Source organism: Dromiciops gliroides, chromosome 2, assembly GCF_019393635.1.
Source record: "Dromiciops gliroides isolate mDroGli1 chromosome 2, mDroGli1.pri, whole genome shotgun sequence".
Lineage (NCBI taxonomy): Eukaryota > Metazoa > Chordata > Mammalia > Microbiotheria > Microbiotheriidae > Dromiciops > Dromiciops gliroides.
Window position 1 is genome coordinate 252,811,947 of NC_057862.1, and position 23,289 is coordinate 252,835,235.

The 23,289-nt window shown below is 35.0% G+C and overlaps 1 protein-coding gene across 1 annotated transcript in view; it reads right to left on the bottom strand.

Moving 5' to 3' along the window:
- The window catches only part of KCNH5 (potassium voltage-gated channel subfamily H member 5), a 511,342-nt gene that overhangs the window by 463,508 nt on the left and 24,545 nt on the right, over positions 1-23,289 (bottom strand). The window contains exon 2 of the mRNA XM_043987371.1: positions 4,631-4,754. Coding sequence (XP_043843306.1) covers positions 4,631-4,754 — 124 coding nt within the window. The remainder of the gene's footprint in view (positions 1-4,630; positions 4,755-23,289) is intronic.

Sequence of the window (23,289 nt, forward strand, 5' to 3'; positions counted from 1 at the left end):
ACTTAATTTTATCCATCTATTTATCATCTATCCCTATCTCTATCTCTATCTATCTATCTCTATCTATCTCTATATCTATGTCTATACCTATATCTATATCTATATCTATTTCTATCTCCACTATCTCAACTTATCCTAACAACATGTCTATGAAGGATGTTAGTCTCTATTTTACAGATAAGGAAACCAAGGCTCAGAGAGATGAAATAACTTAGCCAGGGTCACCCAGCTACAAAGCAGTGAATCAAAGGTTCAAACCCAAGGCCTTTGAACCATACCCCTTAGGCTTTTTTCCTTGTTCCATGGTTTCCTCTACGTGCCTACATTTTTATGAGGGTTAACTGTAGATTTCACTGGCTTTTATCTGGAGCCATGCTAAAGCAGCTTCACTGTCAGTGAGCCAAGTCAAAAAACCAATGAGAATGGTTCAATAAAAACAAAAGGTTAGAGTGGGAGTTCATCATAGGGATTCCACCTGGAAGAGAACCTGACAGAGCTTTGTTAGAGTTTGTTATTGTTTCAGATGTTAATTTTCCTCCCTCTGTGAGGGTATCAAACTGGTTGCTATTTCTGGATTAATAAATCACACAAGGCATTTTTGTGCAAGGCCATAATAATTGTTTATGTTCATAATGCATGCCTGCTTGCTTTGAGAATACAATATCTGATGATATCTGAAGATACAGAGAAGTCTTAGGGGACAGGTAATGATTTTCATTCTTGCTCTTGCAAGAATAAGAAAACCCAATAGTATCTGATTATTCTCTGGTGCTTCAACCACATCCCCTAAACCCAGGGGAAAAAATACAGTATGATCTAGTTTCAGGTTCTCCACAAAGCAAATGGAAATGAAGTCACCTAAGATCTCATCTATCTTGAAAATGTTAGCATTCCAATACTGTGTTGGATTCAGGTCTCCTTAGCCAAATTAAGATCCAGAAAAGCAAGGATATCCATATCTAATGAATTATCTGTATGAAAAAGTCTCCCTCAAAACTGAATTTTTTAAAGCTTGTTTTTTCTTCTCCAACCATTTTCTTTTCTTTCTAGTAATTTTTCCAATGGTATACTCAGAAAAGTGTTTATGATAGCTTCATTTTCCATTGGTCTTATAACTGGTGTGTCCCTTGAATATCAACATTTCTCAAAAAGACTCTCTTTCCTGAAGGATTTGACAATTCACTCTAGCATCATGTTTGATTGCATCCCAACTCTTCTGGGATAAAGTCATGGCTGGGAGTAGACTTCTTTTGACTATTCTCTCAGCTAAGAGGTATACCAGTTGTGGTGATTTGTGTGTGTACTCCAGATGTGCATGTACTTGGGATATGTATGCATTGCATCCTGCATGGAACTTTGACTTTTAGTTATGGCATTACCCTGTCAAGTGATGCTTTGTATAATACTATCATCCCTTTTCTCTTTTACCCTTTGTATCCAAACTCCTTGAAAAGGTCATCTACAATAGTTAAATCCTCTCACTTTCTTCTTAACTCCTCACAATCTGGCTCCTGACATTATTCAACTTAAATTGCTCTCTCCAAAGTTACTAATGACCACTTAGCTGCCAAATCCAAAGGTCTTTCTTCAATTTCTCATTGTCTTTAACTTCTAGCTGGCCTTGGACACTGTTGGTTACTCTCTTCTCCTTGATATTCTTTTATCTTCTTGGTTTTCAGGGACAACACTGTCTCCTAGTTTTCCTTCTACTGATCTGATATTCCTTCTCTGTCCCTTTTGATGGGTCTTCCTCCACATCACACCCTCTAATGATAGGTGTCCCTGTGGGCTCTGTCCAGAGTCTTCTTCTCTTCTCCCTCTACTTCACTTGGTGATCTCAACAACTCCAGTGGATTGGCTTATTATATCAATGTTGATGATTCTCAAATCTACCAACTCTGCCCCAATCTCTCTATTGACCTCCAATCTTACATCTCCAACTTCCTTTCAGACATCTCAAACTGGATGTCCAGTAACACCTGAAACTTAGTATGTTCTGTGTTAGTTAAATTATTGGGAGACTAGGCTGAGTTTTCTAAAATATTGCTACTTACAAATTAATGGCTATTGCCCCAGTTTGGGCAGTAAGCATTTATGAATAATTAATATCATATATTAATAAAATATTGACCACCTGTCTCCCTGACTTCCCCACTAATCATAAAAGAGAGTTCTGGGAAGAAGAGAGCCAAATGAGTGACCCTGGTATGCCCAGGGATTTTATCCTCTTTTTGGTAGAGGCAGGTCATCACACATTGATCTAAGCTAATTGGTTAGCATCATTCAGCTCCATTTATTGACATGATTTAGGGGGTGGCCTAGAGATCAAATTCCAATCATCTAGGTGTGCTTCATCCCTTAGCTAATGAGAAGGATCAATCTTAAGCTAAAGGCTCATCACAGGCTGGTTTCTGGTGAGGGAGAGAGAGCAGTTCAAACTAATATCTGTGTTTCTTCCAAATATTCATTATTAATAATTATTTTCTCACAGTTCAAAACAGAACTCATTCTTTTCCCCTCTAACCACCTCCCCCCTCCTACCTTCCCTATTACTATAAAGGGTAACACCATCCTCCCAATCCCTCAGGCTTGAAACCTAGGGGTAATCCTCGATTTGTCATTCCCCATATCTAGGCTGTTGCCAAGGCCTACTGATTTCACCTTCACAACACCTCTCTCATATATGGTCCTTTTTCTCCTCTGACATTGCTACCACTCAGGCCTTCAATTACCTCATGTCTAGATTATTGCAATAGCCTAGTGGTGGATCTGCCTGCCCCAAGTCTCTCCCCACTCCAATCCATTCTTCATTTAGCCACTAAAGTGATTTTTCTAAAACACAAATCTGATCACATCATTTCCCTACTCAATAAACTGCAATGGCTTCCTATTCCCTCCAGGTACAAATACAATATGCTCTGTTGGCATTCAAAGCCCTTCATAACCTACCTTCCCTTCCCCCCACCTTTCCAATCTTCTTACACTTTAATTCCCTCTGTACATAGTCTTAAATTCAGTGATGGTGGCCTCCTAGCTGTTCCACAAACAAGACACTCTATTTCTCAGCTCCAGGCATTTCCTCTAATTGTACCCCATGCCTCCTCTATTCTGACTACTGACCTCCTTGGCTCCTTGTAAGTTTCAAATAAAATCTCACCTCCTTAAGGAAACCTTCTCCAAACCTTCTTAAATCTGATGCCTTCCTCCTAGTAATTATTTCCTATTTGTCCTGTATATGGCTTGAATTTATATATTTGTTTGCATGTTTTCTCCCCCATTAGATTGTGAGCTCTTTAGGGAGCAAGAACTATTTTTTGCCTCTTTTTGCATCCCTGGCACTTAAAACAGGACCTGGTGCATAGCAAAGCATGTAATAAATGTTTATTGAATTAAACTGAATTTATTTATGACTATATGGGTATACATTGCTAGATCCTGGCATTTTACTCCTTGATTCTCTGTTCCTGACAGACTGATAAGTCATTGCTGATGTTGCTGCCATTGGTCATGGGTGGTGTTTGCTTTGCTAATCAGAACAAAGCTGGTAACAAAAAGGAAGATTTGTGCAAAAGAAAAGTGATAACTGGTAAGGTCTTTCCCTCAGCTCTCTGCCCCTGAAGTGGGAGGATGGAACCAGCTCCCATTAACAGCTCCGTTGCTCTGAAATTTTGCCTGGACTGAGGATCAAGAGGCTAAAGTAGGAATCTAAAGTTAACATGATGCCAACTGATCTCTACATGCATTGTACCCATCCCATTCTCTGATCTTCCATTGTTATCCTTTACTACTTTTATATAAATAAAACCAGTGACCACTAATTCATGTTGTACAATTAATTAGTATTAATCATGCAACACTGTATACATTTGGAAAAATTCCTAAATCTTATTAAAAAGTAGGAGCCATATCTCATGGAGAGGGGGTGAAGTTAATAATGCCCAACAAATGTAAATGTGTGTGCATATGTATGTGTGTATGCATTTATGTGTTTATATATGTGTATGTATATGTAGCATATATGCAGGCAGCTAGGTGGCTCAGTGGATAGAGTACTGGTCTTGGAGTCAGGAAGACTTGAGTTCAAATTCAGCCTAAGACACACAGTAGCTGCATGACCCTGGGCAAGTCATTTAACCTTTGTTTCTCTTAATCTACTAGAGTAGGAAATGGAAACCACTCCAGTATCTTTGCCAAAAAAAAAAAAAAAGAAAGAAGAAAATAAGCCACAGGGGGTCATGAAAAGTTATATACAACCGTGTGTATATATGTGTGTATATTATGTGTGTGTGTATTTGTATAGTGGGATACAAGTTGTGAGACACATTTGAATAATCTCCTTTGATTACTTCAAAAGGTAGCTGAAGTCATTCCTACAGATTGGTGTTTGTTTCTTTTCTTCATTCAAGTCAGAACTAGGGGACCAAATGGATCTCCAAAGATGAGTAGGGTCCATCTAGCCATTCATAGATTGACAAAAATGTGCATTTTTTTAAAAGTTCACTTAGCCTCTTGAACAATATTTTAATAGAATTGTTTAACTCATCTAATTTATGAAACCAATTGTAAAAACTTTATTAAAATTTTGTACCAATTTCATTAATTAACAAAAAGTTTCCAAAAAATTACCTACCTGCAGGTGCTACTTTTCTGCATAACGTCAGCTCGATGATATCCAGAGAGTTTACAAAAACCGTCATTACTATAAACTATAGGCCAGTCGACAATCTGGGCATTTCCCAGTAAAAAACTTGATTCTAAAGAGGAAATAAAAAAAGAGAAAATTACTTGGCTTCACATGCTGAAAATAGAATTAGATACTGCTCTTCCAGTTATATGTGTGTGATTTTAAAGAAGTAACAATTTTATGGGGCCTCAGTTTCCTTATCTGTAAAAGGAGAGGAACAGTTTAGATGATCACTGAGGTCCCTTGCATTTCTAAGCCTAAGATCTTTTGATCTATAAAATAAATTTAAAGGGTGATTTGAAAAAAATGCCAACACAATTTGTCATATGGGTTTATTCATTATTCAGTGTTGTATACAACATATTTTTAAAATGTGTCATCAGCTAAACTTCAACATTTAGATAACTAACTTGTATATATAAGAACTCTTTTCAGAAGAAAAGGAAGATAGTTTTCAAGGTTTGTGTGCACTCAACCATGTCATTAAACTATTAAATTAAAGCATATACTGGTCAAATAAGTGATACAATAGATAGAATGCAGAACCTGAATTTGCCCTGGGTAAGTCACATAACCTTTTTCAACCTTAGCTTCCTCATCTGTAAAATGAGGTTAATAAAAGTACCACAAAATTGTTGGAAAGATTAAACGAATTAACAGACATAAAGTATTTTTAAAATCTTAAAGAACATCATCATCATTATTATTTATTTATAGGTTTGATCTGCCTACCCAAACTGAGAGTGCTTAACTTCAGAATATTGTCAAAGAGGATTGATACCTTGGAATATCTCATAAACAATAGCATGAGCCATCAAACTGATACTGTTTGGAGCTAGTTTTTTAAATACCATTTTATTCTTTTCAAAAAAATTATTCAGGCAGATAATGTTTTCAGTACACACACCATTTTGAATTATTATTGTAATAAATAAAGAAGCCATCAACTCTCATTTTTGAGGTACTGCATGATTTTCTGTTGGCTATGGAGGGGAAGATTAGGTTAATTTGTAGGGAATAATATTCATGCTTGTTTGTTTTGTTTTGTTTGTTTTGTCCCAACCATGATTTCAAAGCTAAGGTTTTAGAATACATATTATTCATTTGATTGCTAATGTAGTAAATGCATTACTTAAATTTAAATACAACAAGGGCATAAGAAATAAGTAAAGGGAGATTCTTAAACAAAAATTAGAGAAAGGTATTCACAAAAGATTAAATAGGTTAATTTAATAACTTGAATTTGAAATTAACTTATGAATAAAATTAACCCAACTAGAATTAAAAGGAAAGTAAGAGATTGAGGGAAAATCTTGATATCTAATATCTCTGATAAATATCTGATATCCAAGAAAAAGATAAAACTATTTCCCAATAAATAAGTGAACAAAGGATAGGAACAAATTATTTTCAAATTGCAAATTACTAAAAATATGAAAGACTGCTACATATAAGAGAAACACACATCAAAGTAACTCTTAGGTTTCACTTCACATCTAGCAAAATGGCAAGGATGAGAAAACCTAGGAATGGTAGATATTGGAGGAATGGTACAAGCACAAATGCATTAAAATAATATTGGTTGAGATGTGAATTGGTATAACCATTCTATAAAACAATCTAGAATTGTGCTAAGGAAGTTATTGAAATGTTAATAATCATTAAGTCAGAGAGCTTATTGCTAAGCATATATACCCCCAAAAGGTCAATGATTAAAAAGAAAGGTTCCACATATCCTAAAATATTTATAATGGTACTTTTTGTAGTAGTAAATAACTAGAAAAAAAGCCAATGCCCTTCAATTGGAGAAAGACAAACTAAATTTTGGTACATTAATGTAATGAAATACACTCTAATGTTGAAATAATGAAAATTAAGAATTCAGATAAGCCTGAGAAGACTTGCTTGAACTAATATGAAATTAAATAAACAGAACCAGGAATATATAGACATTGACATAGACATAGACATAGACATATACACACACGATGATTTCAGCAATGTAAATGGGAAGAAAAACATCAATAAAGCAATAAAAACTTATAAAATTATCATGGCAGGGGATGCCCCCTTCCAAAAAAAAAAAAAGGGATATGAAAATGTATCTCCCAACTTTCTTTGCAGAGATGGAGGACTATGGATATATATGTGATGGTTCTACTTTAACCAATGTGGTAAAAAACGGACGTTTTAGCTTAATCATTTGAGAGTTGAACACATACTACTGAAGCGGTTTTTTTGAAGGACCACCTTTTTGGGGAGGAGACCATGACAAACAGCTGTGCGCCTGCTGCTGCCCAGAGAGCATGGCAAAGCATGCCGTACTTCCTGGGACACCAACTTAAAACGGAGGGTAGAACGGAAGTTGGCTCCCTGGCTCCCATACTCTGGCTTCTCAGTTTAGCGGTGATGGCGCATTTTGGTGATCGGCTCTGGTTCTCGGCCTGGCAGGCAGTTTTTGGATTCAGTGAGTTTTATAAAAGAATATAGACTAAGCTTAGATCTAAGATTATTCATTTGTATTTCTACTTTCCTATTTCCCTAATCAGTATCACTTGTTTGTTGTCTAAATGATAAAAACTAATCCCTCTCTGATTAAAGCTCAAAGTCTTCTTTTTCTTACTGGTCTTGGAGATATATAAGGGAAAAGTTCAAAGGAGAGTTTAATGCTCTTATATCCAATTTTAAATCTCACACCACCACTGAGATATGTACACTAAGAGTAACAAGAATTTAAGTGAGAGCATGAAAAAACAAGATTGTAAAATAGAGAAAAGAGAAAAAAGTTGGAAAATGTAAAACAAATATGCCTCAAATCAAATATGCCTCAATACCCTGCCTTGGCTATTGTTAGTACAACCCCCAGTGCTGTCATGACACCCAACATTTGACAATAAAAGCCATTGGAGGGAGAGGGATCATTGCTCCTTTGAACAAATGTGTTTTTTCACTTCACAGGGTGAAATCAGGACCTGAAGGAATCTCACAGTGAAGGAAAAGAAAGAGATAAGGAAAGACTTGATGAGTTTTTACACTGACTGTAACAGTTATTGTGCCCTAAATTGCAGCAGCAACTATACTTGTATTGCATTTGACAACTGTGTCCTTATGCCCCTTCCTGGTATTAGATTTGTCATTTCCACCATGTCTATATCTGAGGTTAGGATCACTTCCTCAGACTCTTAGAATAGTGTGGAACAATGCTTATAATGTCAGACTTGATTAATTTTGCTGAACTGTTTTTAAAGCTTTTTTTTATTCTTTTTTATCAATGGAAATTTTCAGAGAGAGGGGAGGAAAGAATATATTGGAAAACACAAGTAGAATAAAAATAAAATATGTCCATTGAAAGTGTTTTTAAAAGGCAAAGAGAAATCAGGGGAAAGAAAAAGACATTTGCACATTTGAGATTTCTCTAAGGAATAAAATGGCTGCTGTAGTTGGCTATTCTACTGTTAGGCTCATTCATACTTCCATTAATTAAGGATTCAAGTCATTTTCAAGTCTATGTTTGTGATAATGATAGCCAAATGGTAATGTTCAACTAAAAACGTAACACTTTTAAACATATTTGTAATTGGACCAAATTTGAATCTTCTAAGAGTAATTTCTTCCATTAGAGTGATTTAATCCAATTTATTCTTTAACTTCCCATACAGATGGCTAAAAGTCATTTACCAAGATTTTATTTGGGCACAGGATTCAAAATTCCTTACATAGACTCACAGAGTCAAATGCAAAGATGTTTGTTAATGAAGATAGATACAAATATGCATGATAAATGTTGGTCAGAAGCCAGTAACTACTATTCTTAAATTCTCAATTTCCCTACAGAGAGAGAGAGAGAGAGAGAGAGATGCATTTATATAATATAGACACATACATATACACATACAAATATAATGTATAAAATATGTATTCATATATATTATGTAGGGAAACATACAAAGGAAACAAAATTATATCATTTCTCTTATCAATAAAAGATGTTCTTGTATGTAACCTTAAGTAATCCCTTAAAGATTGATCACACCTAACAAGATTTGCAATTAGCATTTAACTGAATAAAGTTTAATTCAATTTGCTGCATGTTTTCTTTTTTTTAATTAATAAAGTATTTTATTTTTTCCCGTTACATGTAAAGATAGTTCTCAACTTTTGTTTATACAGGCTTTCCAATTTCAGATTTTTCTCCCTCCCTCCCCTCCCTCCCCCCTCCCCTAGACAGCAGGTAATCTGATATAGTATATATATATATATATATATATATATATATATATATATATATATATATATATATATATATATATATATATATATATATATATATATGCACACACATAATAACATTAATCATGTTATGAGAAGAATCAGAGCAATGATGAAAAACCTCAAAATAGAAAAAACAACAGCACCAAAAACAAAAGAAATAGTATGGTTCATTCAGCATCTATGCTCCACAGTTCTTTTTTTTTTTCTTGGATTTGGAGATCTTCTTCTATCATGAGTTGCCTGGAACTCTTCTGTACCATTGCATTGGTGAGAAGAATATAGTCCATCACAGTAGATCAACACTCAATGTTGATGACACTGTGTACAATGTTCTTCTGGTTCTGCTCATCTCACTCATCATCAACCCAGCTGCATGTTTTCTAATCAGATTCAGAGATTCCACCAGCAATGGGGAGATAGGAGGGTGGAACTAAGCTTAGGTAAAGTTTTGATTTGAAAAAGTAAAGTGTAAAGATAAGATTTAGGGATAAAAATTCATTATTTAGTAAAAATGGCTGGGAAAAGTGGAAAGCTGTGTGATGGAAGCATGGCATAGATCAATATCTCATATCATTTGTCAAGATAGGGTCAAAATACATATATGACCTAGATATAAAGAGAGATGTTACAAGAAAATTAGAAGAATATAGAATATATGACATCAGACTTTTGAGTAAGTGAACAATTTATTAATAAAGAAATAGGGAGCAAAGTTATGTGTAAAATGGATAATTTCAACTACAATAAATTTTAAAAGGTTTATACAAATAAAATAAATGTAACCAAGATCAGAAGGAAAGCAGAAAACTGGGAGAAAATTTTTATAGACAGTTTATCAAATAAAGTTATCATATCTAAAATATATAAAGAACTTTGTCAAATCTATTTTTTAAAATGGGTCATTTCCCAATTGGTAAAAGGTCAAAAGCTATGAACAGGCAGTTTTCCGATGAAGAAATCAAAACAATTTATAGTCATATGAAAAATTATCTAAGTCATTATTAATTAGAGAAAGGCAGATTAAAAGAACTTTGAGATATTATTTTACACATATAAGATTGGTTAAAATGATAGAGAAAGTGACAAATGTTGGAGAGGACATGGAAAAAATGGGACACTAATTCATTGTTAGTGGAATTGTGATATGATCGAACCATTTTGGAGAATGATTTGAAATTATGCCCAAAAAGTTATTAAACTACCCTTTGACCCAACAATACCACTACTTGGTCTATTTCCAAAGATGATTAGGTAAAGAGGAAAAGAACCTATATGTTCTAAAAATTTTATAGCAGCTCTCTTTGTGGCAGCAAAGAACTAGAAATTGCAGGGATGTCCAACAACTGGAAAATGGCTAAATAAATTGTGGTATATTATTGTGATGGAATACTACTATTCTATAAGAAATGATGAGTTCAGTGATCTTAGAAAAACATGGAAAGACACGCAAAATAATGAGTGAAATGAGCAGAACCAAGAGAACATTGTATACAGTAATAGCAATATTGTTTTAAGAATAACCTTAATTAAATCAGTTATTTTGTCTGTTATAAATACCCACATTAACTATATAGGACATATGAAGAAAGATATAATCTGCATGTAGAGAAAGAACCAATAAACAGAAGTATGTATAGAATTTTTTTTCATATATGTGTGTATATATGTATTTGTGTCTAATAGTAGCCATCTGTAGGGCGGGGAGAAAGAAAAAAGAAAAGAAAAAATTACATGATAATTTTGTTGTATATTTGAAAGTAATAGAAAGGTTCCAAGCCAAGATGACTGAGTGAGGAAGCAACCCACAACAACTCTACCAGATTTCCCCTCTAAACTAACATAAAACTTCTTCTGAACTCACTGAAAGAGCAGGGAAACAATCTACCAGCCTGGCAGAAAAGGTGTGTTTTGCCTGGGTGGGAGGGAAGGGAGGTCCAGGAGCAGCAGCAACAGAAATAGCTTTTAGGCTCATAGCAGAGGCCACCAACAGACCTCTGAGCCTGCTAAAAAGTAGTGAAGCCCCACCCAAGCAAGTCAACAACAGATTCCCACCCCTGTGACCTCCCAGCAGAGAGACTATTTATAGAGCAAAACCAGTCCCAGGGTTTTAGCAGATCACAACAAAATTACTATTCCATTGCCTATTAACAGAGTAACAGGTTACCATAACAACTCAGCAGCAGCTTGCCGCCACAGGGCCTGAAGATCAAAGGGATCACTCCTCTAGGGCCCAGCTAACACAAAATGAGTAAAACAAAGAATGAAAAACAAAAATGAAAAATGTTTGACTATTGACAGCTACGTCAATAAAAGGAAATATCAAGGAAAACGTAGAGGATAAGACTACAGGCAAACTTCAAAGAGAAGTATAAATTGGTCTCAGGCCCAAAATAAGTTCCTGGAAGAGTTTAAAAAAGGACTTTGAAAATCAAATTAGAGAGGTTGAGGAAAGTTTAGAAGAGATGCAGCAGAACCACGAAAAAGAAATACAAAATAATAATATAAAAATACAAAAAATTACTGAGGAAAATAATTCCCTAAGGAGCAGATTTGGCCAAATGGAAAAGGAATTGCAAAAAGTAAATGAAGAAAATAATAATTTAAAAATTAACATTGAACAAATGGAAACTAGCTATAAGACACCAAGATTCAGTAAAACAAAATCAGAAAAGAAAAAAAATAGAAGAAAATGTAAAATTTTTCACTGAAAAAATAACTGACCTAGAGAATAGATTCATGAAAGATAATATAAGGGGTGACTAGGTGGCGCAGTGGATAAAGCACCGGCCCTGGATTCAGGAGTACCTGAGTTCAAACCCGGCCTCAAACACTTGACACTTACTAGCTGTGTGACCCTGGGCAAGTCACTTAACCCCAATTGCCTCACTAAAAAAAAAAAAGAAAGAAAGAAAGATAATATAAGAGTTATTGGGGGACAGATAGGTGACACAGTGGATAGAGCACCAGCCCTGGAATCAGGAGGACCTGAGTTCAAATCCGGCCTCAGACACTTAACACTTACTAGCTGTGTGACCTTGGGCAAGTCACTTAACCCCAATTGCCTCACCAAAAAAAAAAAAAAAAGAGTTATTGGACTACCTGAAAGATGTAACCAAAAAATAAAAACAAAAAACAAAACACTGGCATTCAAGAAATTATCAAGGAAAAGTTCCTGAAATATTAGAACCAGAGGTCAAAATAGATATATTGAAAGAATCCACTGATCACTTCCTGAAAGAGATCCCCAAATAAAAACTCCCCAAAAAATCAAAACCAAATTTCAAAACTCACAGATCAAAGAAAAGCTATTGCAAGCAACCAAAAAGAAATAATTCATATATCGTGGAGCTACAGTCAGAATTACACAGAAGTTGGCAGCTTCCATATTAAAGAATCACAGGGCCTGGAATATAATATACCAGAAGGCAAAAAAGTTAGGTTTATAACCAAGAATTACATACCCAGCAAAATTGAATAAAATCTTTCATGGGGGGAAATGGATATTTAATGAAATAGAGGGATTTAAAGCATTTTTTATTAAAAGGCCAGAGTGAAATGGGAAATTTGACTTCTAAATACAAGGTTCAAGTGAAACACAAAAAGGTAAAAAAGAAACAAGAAAAACTGTAAGAAATTTAATAAGGTTACACTATTTCTAGTTCTGTATGACAAAATAATTTTGTAATTCTAATGATAATGGAGGAGGAGTGGGGAGAGATACAGGGGAGGGGATATTGGGGAAGGCAGTTATCATAGGTAAGGCAGTTGTGGGAAAGGAGAGAGTGAGAGGTCAGAATGGGAAAGATGAGCAGATGAAAAATAGCATGGAGAGATATACAAAGTCATCATAACTATAAATGTGAATACGTTTGAGGCACACTGATACACACAGGATAAATGTAAAGAGCTGGAGTGGGATCTGTCATACGTTGGCTGGAGCAAGGAAAGCAGGGGTAGCAATTATGATTTCAGACATAACAAAGGCAAAAATGGATCTAGTTGGGGGAGATGGGGAAGGGAAACTATAATTTTGCTGAGGGTTACCATGGACAATGAAGTTATATCAATACTTAACATGTATACGCCAGGTGGTATAGCATCTGGGTGTCTGAAGAAGTTGGATGAGTTGAAAAATCTCTAGGACCACATGGATTCACAAGTGAATTTCTACCAACCTTTTAAAGAACAATTAATCCAAATATTATATAAATTATTTGAAAAAATAAGAGCTTCAAGAAAGCTTGGAAAGATATGTATGAAATGGTGTATTGGGAAATGAGCAGAACCAAGAGAATACTCTACAGAGAGACAGAAATATTATTTGATGAAGAAATGTAAATGACTTGACTATTACCAGCAATGCAATAATCCAAATCAATCCCAAAGGAATATTGATGAAACATACTATCCACATCCAGGGAAAGAACTGATATTGATGGAACATATTGGAGTATGCTATTTTTCACATTCTTTCATTAAGTGACAAATATGATGATATTTTCCAAGATCATATGCGTATAACCCATATCAGATTATTTACCACTTTAGGGAGAGGGAAAGGGGAGGGGTCAAGGGAGGGATAGGGATTGGAATAGAAAAAGATTAAAAAAAATGCTTAATCTGGAAAGGTGGCAGAGAGGTGTGCTGGGAAGGGTACAGGAGGAATATATATATTTATACACACATACATATTTATGCTGTGCATTTATGAGTTATTTAGGTATTATTTATATAGTTATTTTATTTGAACAAATTTGTCATATAAATTATATAAAATGATATGTGTTTGTTATTTATAAAGTAGCTATTTAAGGAATTAAAATACTAAGTTATATGTATTAGAATATATCTAGGTATATCTAAATGTAATAATGTAGAAAATTTATATTATATATGTCATGTGTCTTTGTGTATATTATATCTATGTTTCATGTATGTATAAAATATAATTATATATCACAAAGAAAATAAAAAATAAAAATATGCATGTTGGATCTCTAAAAATATTTGAAAGAAATGTTGTACATAGTAGATATGCAGTTTCATATGCAATCATCTTTTTATTGTAATGTCTTATGGAAATGCTTGTTTTTATTCCATAAATTAAAAATAATTTTTAAAGTATCAAAAGCTGCTACTACACATGCCTCTTATCATTTCTCCACTCATCAAAAAAAAAAAAAAAAAACACAGTACTGCCAAGTGTTTGGAATTTGAAATTACCAATGCAAAGAAAATTTTTATTTTTTAAAACTGCTTTTTCCCCCATTTCTTTTTTCTACATCTTGCCATGACTAATGAATTTAACACATGAGAGTGCTTTTCTCTGTACTTATCTAGGTGGGCTCCACACATATCAAAATAATTATAACAAGTAGATTTGTTCTATTTGTCTGGAGTCAAAGAATATTCCATATTGGTAAATCCTGCCAGAGCCTATGCTTCATTGGAATAGCCTTTGAAAATCTAGTCATCTCCATGTCAAGATCAACTATTGAAATACAACTTTGTGGATAAGATAGTATGGCTAGGTTACAATCTGCATCAATTAAATCCCCATTGAAGAGATCATGGATAATTATTGAAGCATAAGTATGTTTTATGTTATGTTTTAGAGAAGCATTTTGGAAAAAATATTGCTTGTGATAGTGATTATATCAGGTAGTTCAACTGACAGTGAAGCTTTCTTAGTTGTTGAAGAGATTGCCAAACACTCTGTTTAGTAAAAGAAACATTTGAAAAGAAACTCAGCACCGAGGGAGGAGGAGGGAATCTCATCCAATGTAGAAATTGCCTAGGTGGCACAGTGGATAGAGCACTAGACCTGAAGACAGGAGAACTCTTCCTCCTGAGTTCAAATCTGGCCTCAGATACTAGCTATTTGCCTCAGTTTCCCCATCTGTAAAATGATATGGAGAAGGAAATGGCAAACCACTACAGTTCTTTGCCAAGAAATCCCCAAATGGGGTCACAAAGAGTCAGACATGACTGAGCAGTATCATAGATTTCCAAGGCACCTTAAAGATAATGGTCTTCATTGACTACCTGGTCAGGAATCATCTCCCATATCTAACAATTGCTTACCCAGTTTCCACCTAAAAGAACTTCTCCTCCAACCCCCTAGTTAAAAGGGAAATCTATACTTTCCAAATCATCCCATTCTACTTTTTGAACAATTTATATGCAATTTTATATAAAATTTTAACAATGTATTATATTAAACAGAAATCTGTCTCCTCATTTCTCAACCATTCATTTTGGGTTCCATCAGAATAAGTGTAATCCTTCTTTATCTAGCTCACAATTTTACCTCAGATTATAGAAACACAGAATGTCAGAGTGGGAAGGAGCTTTATTTATACCCTAAGAGTTGACTCCTCTCAGGAGAAAGGCGTACAGGAAGCTCTTTCTGAATATTTAAGGATTAATGCTCAAGAATCCAGAAGTCCTGAAGAATCTTGAAATTCCTAAGCAATAACATGAGGAGGGTTGAGGTGGAAGAGGAGGAGCATAATGGTTTGGCTTTTAGTCACAAAAGGAAAGTAGTTGGGATGTGCTATGGTTCCCATTTCTGTTTTATCCACATGGAAATTATTCAAATATTTATTATTTATATTTATTATGTCTTCATAATACCCATACTACACCAACAAGCCTTTTCTTCTCCAGGCTAAATGTTCCTAATTCCTCATAAAGGATAATTTCAAATCCTTCACCATCTTGGCCATAAGTCTCTGAATAAATTCTGATATGTTGATGTTCCCTTGCAATGCAGTGCTGAAAGCAAAACAAAATACTCCTCCAGATGCAATTTCTACAGGACAGAATACAGAAAGACTATCTTGCTCTGGGTGCCATGGTTCTGTTAATGAACCTTCAGATGGCTTTTATTTCCTTGGCTGCTATATCACCCAGATGATTCTTTGAGTTTAGAGTCAGTGAAAACCCCCAAGCCTTTTTCATGATGAACTGCTGGATACTTATAGGATTGTAGGATTGAAAACTACAGGAGACCTTAGAAATCATACCCTTATTTTATATGATAGGAAAAATGAAGCTCAAAGTGTTAAGTGCCTTGCCCAAAGTTCCATAGCATGTAAATGAGAGAGTAAGGATTTGGATATACAACTTCTGACTCCTTTTTAATACACTATAGGTTACCCATTATTTAACATTAGTGCATTTAAAAATTAAGATTTGGCATTAATTTCTATTAAATTTCATCTTGTTCAATTCAGCCAGCTGTTGAAGCCTGTTAAGATCCCAAATCATGCATGCAGTGTATTATCTATCCAAGTTTTGTGTCATCAGAAACTGTTAAAATCACCCTATGTCTTTTTTCACATCATTGCCAAAAATACTGAATGAAATGGAGTAATTAATAATAATAACAGCATTTAAATAGAATTTTAAGATTTGCAAAACACTTTACAAATATCTCATTTTATAATCATAATAGCCTGAGATATGGGTGGTTTTTATCCCCACTTTACAGATAAGGAAACCAAGACTTGAGGTTAAGTGACTTGCCTAAAGTCACACAGCTACTAATTAGTATCTGAGGTCAAATTTTACTTCAGATCTTCCTAACTTCAAGTTCAGCCTTTAATCATCTATAGCAGGCATACCACTTTGATTCAATTAAAAATTTACAGTATGCCTACTGTAGACAAAGCCCTCCCTTGGGTACTGGGGAGATAAAGAGAAAAGTGAAAAAACTTTCCCTGTCCTAAAAGAGCTTCCATTCTATTGGATGATATCATTAGACCCTATCTTACAAATTGACACTATATTTCAATGCACCTGGCTCAATGGCTTATTGAAGTAATAATCATAGTTAGCATTGATATGTAACCCTTGTCCCAAAGCCGGATGGAATTCTCTCCTTACTGATGGAAATTAATTCCCTTCCCTGTGTGAGTAGCAGAGTAGGTGAGAAAATGAGAGAACTTCAGTTCTCATCCAGTCCTCTTCAGGACTCTTCAAACTTCAAACCTTCTTCGGGACTATCCAAATGTTGAGTAACTTCAAGTGCTTCCAGCTTCCAGCACTGAGGTAGATAGAAGAGGTCAACCCCACTTCAAGTTGCTAAAGAAAAAGACTCTAGGAAAACATGAGAGAAGCTGGCAGTCTCCACCATGTCTTTATCTCCATTTTATTTTGGTAGAGACTTTGGGGAGTTTTCCTTTGGGTGAGATTCAGGACTCTCTTCTTCTCTCACTCTCTCTCTCTCGCTCTCTCGCTCTCGCTCTCGCTCTCGCTCTCGCTCTCACTCTCGCTCTCGCTCTCGCTCTCTCTTAAACTGAGTTTTCTCTGCCTCAGTGGGAGACCTTCTTCACTCTGTTTTGTCTGGTATATATCTTCCAATATTGTCTTATTTGTTTGGCATCATTTGGATAAATGTATCTGTTTGATATTCATTATGTGTGTTCATTATGGAATTGGTATTTGATAGGAAAGGGGACAGGCCTTGGATATAAAGTTTGCAGTCTCCCTTCCCTTTTCCCACAATAATGACACAGTGATCAGAAGTTAAATTGAACCCAATCATAATCCCTAAACTAATAATATTTAAGAGGGCAAAAAGATATATTTGAGCCCAGTAATCCCTTTATCTGAAGAGATGAGTGGCCCAACTTCTGGCCCCTACTGGCAGGAAATAGAGTCTCCTTTAGAGAAGGGCAAGTGGAAAAAAAGAAACTAGGATTGTCTATTCTGCCTCCTGTTGAGTTATGTGAAGGTTTATATAAGTTACCTGTTCTGTTCTTCAGAATAGATCTATGAGGTAAGTGCTATTATTATCCCCGTTTTACAAATGAGAAAACTGAGGTTCAGAAAGATTAACTGACTTATGCAATGTTATATAGGTAATAAGTAGAAGAAGCAATACCTGAACCCAAACACTGGGGCTCTAGAGCCAACACACTTTCCACTTAAATCTGCTATTTCACTAAAGTTTCCCTGAGCTGTTAAAAATGAGTAAATGAGTGCATGAACAAATGGATAGATAGATTAGAGATAGAGAGTTAGAAAGAATAAACTCAAACTATTCCTTATCTTCTCAGCAGCATCTCAATCCTTTAAGGGAGGTATTCTCTAAGCTTCTATCCTCAGTCCTATTCTCTTCTCTCTCTAACCTCTCTCTTGTCAATCTCATTCAATCCCATGGCGTCAACTAACATTCCTAGGCAGATAAATCAAAAATCCTTACCTCTAACCCTGACACCTCTCTCTCTCTCTCTCTCTCTCTCTCTCTCTCTCTCTCTCTCTCTCTCTCTCTCGCTCTCTCGCTCTCTCGCTCTCTCGCTCTCTCGCTCTCTCGCTCTCTCGCTCTCTCGCTCTCTCTCTCTCTCTCTCTCTCTCTCTCTCTCTCTCTCTCTCTCTCTCTTGCTCTCTCTCTCTCTCACCTCTCTCCCTTGTCTGTGTGTGTCTCTGTTTCTCTTTCTCTGTCTCTTTCTGCCTCTCTCTGTGTCTGTCTGTCTATCTGTCTGTTTCTCTGTCTGTATGCCTCTTGTGTATGTGTCTGTCTGTCTCACTCTCTCTTCTCCCACAAACATCTAGATTAATTTCTTCAATTGCCCACAAAATATCTTCACTTCAAAATAACATGGCCTGATAGTTATCTTGCTGCCATACTGCTGTTCTTCCCTTTCAGCCTCAGACCTGGCACTCTAGCATCTCTCCTGGAGCCTTGTGCTCATCACTGATGAAAGTTCAATCTTATCTAGCCAGCTCCAGACCTCTTCCCTGTCCCCTTTCCACCTCTTGCTCTGGGAGTAATAGTCAAATGAATGTGAACATTTCTGGAAAGGACATATCAATCTTGTTCTATAACTCAACTCACTATTCCTGTGCCTTCCCCACCAAAATATTCTTCCCTGGTCAATACTCCCCTATGTTATTATTTTCTCCTAACATAATGTAAGAGGAATTGTCTTTCTTTTTTTTTTGTATTTATATCCCTGTTGCTTAACAAATCCTTTTTAATTCATGCATTCATTCACCTGGATGTCATACTAAGCATGTAAAACTCATGTCCAAAACTGAAAATGTTATCTTTCTTCCAAAAATCTCTTCCACATGATTTCATTATTTCTTTAAATAGCACCACCATTCATCCAATGTCAAATATTCAAAATGTGGGTGCTGTCTTTGAATTACCATTCTTCATCTCTCATATCAAATTAGTTGCTGAGTCTTATTATTTTACATCCACAACATCTCAAGTGTCTGTTTTCTTTCTATTCCCACTGCCATCGTCTTATTATAGGCCCTTATTACTACTACCTGGCTAGAATCATCTTCTTCATCATCATCATCATCTTAATTTATATAATACTTTAAGGATTGCAAAGGATTTTACATATATTATCTTGTAGTCCTCACTGCAACTCTTTGGGGTAAGTTCTATTATTATTTATCCCCATATTACAGATGAAGATACTGCATGGTTAAGTGACTTGCCCAGGGCCACATGGGTGCTAAGAATCTAAAGCAGAATTCAAATCCAGGTCTTCCTAGATTTTACTGGATTTAAAGTCCAGTACTCTAGCCAGTGTACCACCTAGCTACCTAACAAATTATCCCATCTCTGCTCTCCTTTCCTTCCAATCTATCCTATAGCTACTAGATTTGTACCTATATTTGGTTTAAAACTCTTTGCTCAAAACTCTTCAATGGCTCTTTATTTCCTTTGAAATCTCTGATAAACTTCTTAGCCTGGAATTCAAGGTATTGCCCTATGTTTCTAGCATATATGTGATATATCTGCATATATATTGTCCATATTTGTAGTCAAACTAACCTGCCCTCTGTCCTTTGTATATGTGTCATCTGTGCCTCACTCCTTTCCTTTATTGGTTGAATTCTTTGTCATTCTTAAAATCCAATTCCATCTCTACCTCCTTCTTAAAAAATTTTCTCTAGTCCTTCCTTCAAATTAAGAATGATTTTTAAAGGGGGGTGGCATAGGTAGGTGGCACAGTGGGTAGAGCACCAGCTCTGGAGTCAGAAGGACCTGAGTTCAAATATGGCTTCAGATGGTTACTAGCTATGTGACCCTGGGCAAGTCATTTAACCCTTATTTCCCAGCAAAAAAAAAATTTTAATTTAAAAAATAAACAAAGGAAGGAAGAAATTACCGTTTACATCTATGGATAGAGAAAGAAAAGAGCACAGGTAAAACAGACAATTTTGATTATATAAAATATTAAACTTTCTGCACAAATATAATGTAGTGTTATGTATTTTAAAGGAATAATAAGTTTTTCACAGTGAATTTGTGGTTTCACATGCTATCATCTTTTTTATTGGACCATGTTATGGCAATGCTTGTTTTATATCATAAATTTAAAAATAAATAGATAATCTTTTTAAAAAAGAGAAATAGGAAAATGGGGAAAATATTTGCAGAAAATCTGTCTGACAAAGATATATAAGGATCTTATTCAAATTTATATAACTAAGAGCCATTCCCCAATAGATAAATGAGCAAAGAGAATGAACAGGCAATTTTCAAAGGAAGAAATCTAAGCTATAAATTTGAAAGAGATGTGAAAATATGTTTCAAATAACTAATAATTAAAGTATTGCAAATTAAAGCTACCTTGAGGTTTCACCTAATACTGCCAAAGATGACAGAATAAGAAAATGACAAAAGTTGGATGGAGCTTTTAAAAAAGCACACTTAGGGTCTCTATAACCTGCAGTGCTACTTAAATTCAACTCCACCATCATCACCCTCTCCATCCCCCAAAAAAAACTCATCACCAGGAATTTTATGAAAACAAAGATTGCATCAGATTTGTTACTCACACTTTATCTTTATCCTAAGTTGTTTCTACTCCTCTAATTGGAGGACTGGAGAAAAGAGCAAAGAAAGCCTTCCCAAAGCCTTAATTTAGAAAGGGCTCAGAATCCCAGCTGATCCTTCATCTCCCATCAGCTGCACTGCTTGGATAGACTCCACCATCATCATGTCCTACACTGTGTATCTTCTCCTTCTCTTACCCACACCCACATCTGAACTTTTCAGCTTCCTTTTATGTACTGTTTTCACCATTAGATTGTAAGCTCCATGAGAGCAAGTACTCTCTTTCTTTTCCTTATTCATAGGCCTAGTGCTTAGGATAAACCCTGCAATACAGTAGGTGCTTAATAATTAGTAGTTAAGTGTAGGGTACTGTGGTGTAGTTTGGTGTGGTGTGGTGTATTTTACAAGTCTTGGTAGAGGTATGACTAGGCCCAACCATCCTTAAAAGTAATTTGAAACTATGAGCAAAACCTACTAAACTGTACACACTGTACCTATACTCCAAAGAAATCAAATGAGGAATGGTGAAAATGATGTATATGTACAAACATTTTGATAGCAGCTCTTTTCATAGAATCCCAAAATTGGAAACTAAGGATCTATGGTCCTATTTGGGGATGGCTAAACAAATTAAAATATTTGAATGTAATAGAATATTATTGTACCATAAGAAATGATGAAATGGATTGTTTCACAAAAAAAAAAATCTATAAAATGAAGTAAACAGAACCAGGAGAATGGTTTATATAATCACAACATTGTAAAGAAACAGAGCTTTAAAAGACATCAGAATTCTGATCAATGCAATAATAAACCATGAGTCTAGAAGGACAAAGATGGAGCACACCACTCACATCCTTCCAGAGAGGTACTTAATGTAACATGCAGAAATAGATAAATATATGTAGGCGTGACCAATGTGGTAATTTGTTTTTCTGTACTATCATTTATGAAGCAAATCCTTCTTTTTAGTCCAATAAATTAGGTTGAGTAGAGAGAGAAGTAGATTATACATTTATGTAAAAACATATAAATTGTTTTTAAATATCTCAAAATCTCATTTTTAATATTTTTAACTTTTTAAATTTTGAAGAGTATTTTTAAAAACCTCAAAGTGATATATAAATGCCATCTGCTTTCATTATTTCCCTCCCTTGAATATCACATAGCACTTTAATTGGATCTCACTGTGCATTTATCTTGTATTTTTAAAAATTATTTGGGCATATGTCATATTCCCCTACCAAACCTCTATGAAACTAGGAATTACATTGTCTCTAAACTTTATGTCTCATTTAATGCCTCTGACAGTTCTCTTCTCACAGCAGGCCCTAAAGAAATTTTGTTGAATGGAGTTGAGTACAAACTCTCTGTGCATAAGAAGCTGCCTATACCAGGATGCATAAGATGAATTTCTGCTTGAGCCCAGATCCAAGAAAAAATATCTCTCTAGCAAACTGTGCATGTTATCTATTATAATAAAAGAAAAACCATGTTTGCATTTTCATTCTAGTTTCCAGAATACTTCAAATCAAATTTACCTAAATGTTATAATCTATACATAGAAACATATCCCTTCATACCACATAATGACTTAGAAAATTAACATCATCTATGTGGTACTGTATTTTTATTTAGTTTTGTTAGACATTTCCCAATTCAATTTTAATCTGTTGGACCACACCTCCTAGCTGGTTGTTCCAAGTTGGATGTCTCTATTTACTCAATTCAAGTGTCTAGAATCACTTACTTCTGCTTATTTAGGATGCCTACATTATTACCAAATGTCTTATTTCATACAATTTCTTTTGTTCAAGTTCTATCAAAATATTATGGAATTTCAGCAAAAAGGAACCTTTTTGTTGTTGTTCAGTCTCTTCAATTGTGTCTGACTCTTCGTGAAAGACTGTTTATCATCCCATTGGGGTTTTCATGGTAAAGATACTAGAGTGGTTTGCCATTTCCTTCTCCAGCTCATTTTACAGATGAGGAAACTAAGGCAAACAGGGTTAAGTGACTTGCCTAGAATCATACAACTAATAAGTGTCTAAGGATAGATTTGAATTCAGTTCTTCATGACTCCAGACCCAACAATCTATCTACTTTGATGTCCTTTAAGGGACCTTAAAAGGGGAATGGCTAAATAAACTGTGGTATATGATGGTGATGGAATATTGGTGTGCTAGAAGTAATGACAAGTAAGATGACTTCAGAAAGGCCTGGAAAGACATGTAGGAAATGATGTATTGTGAAGTGAGCAGAACCAAAAGAGCATGGTGCACAGAGACAGCAATATCATTTGATGAAGAACTGTGAATGACTTGACTATTCTCAACAATACAAAGATCTAAGACAATCCCAAAGGACTATTGGTGGAACATACTATCCATCTCCAAAGAAAGAACTGACATTGATGGAACACACTGAAGCATGCTATTTTTTCACTTTCTTTCATTTTTTCTTTTAATCAAGTTTTCTTGTACAAAATGATAAATTTGGTAATGTTTTACATAATCATATA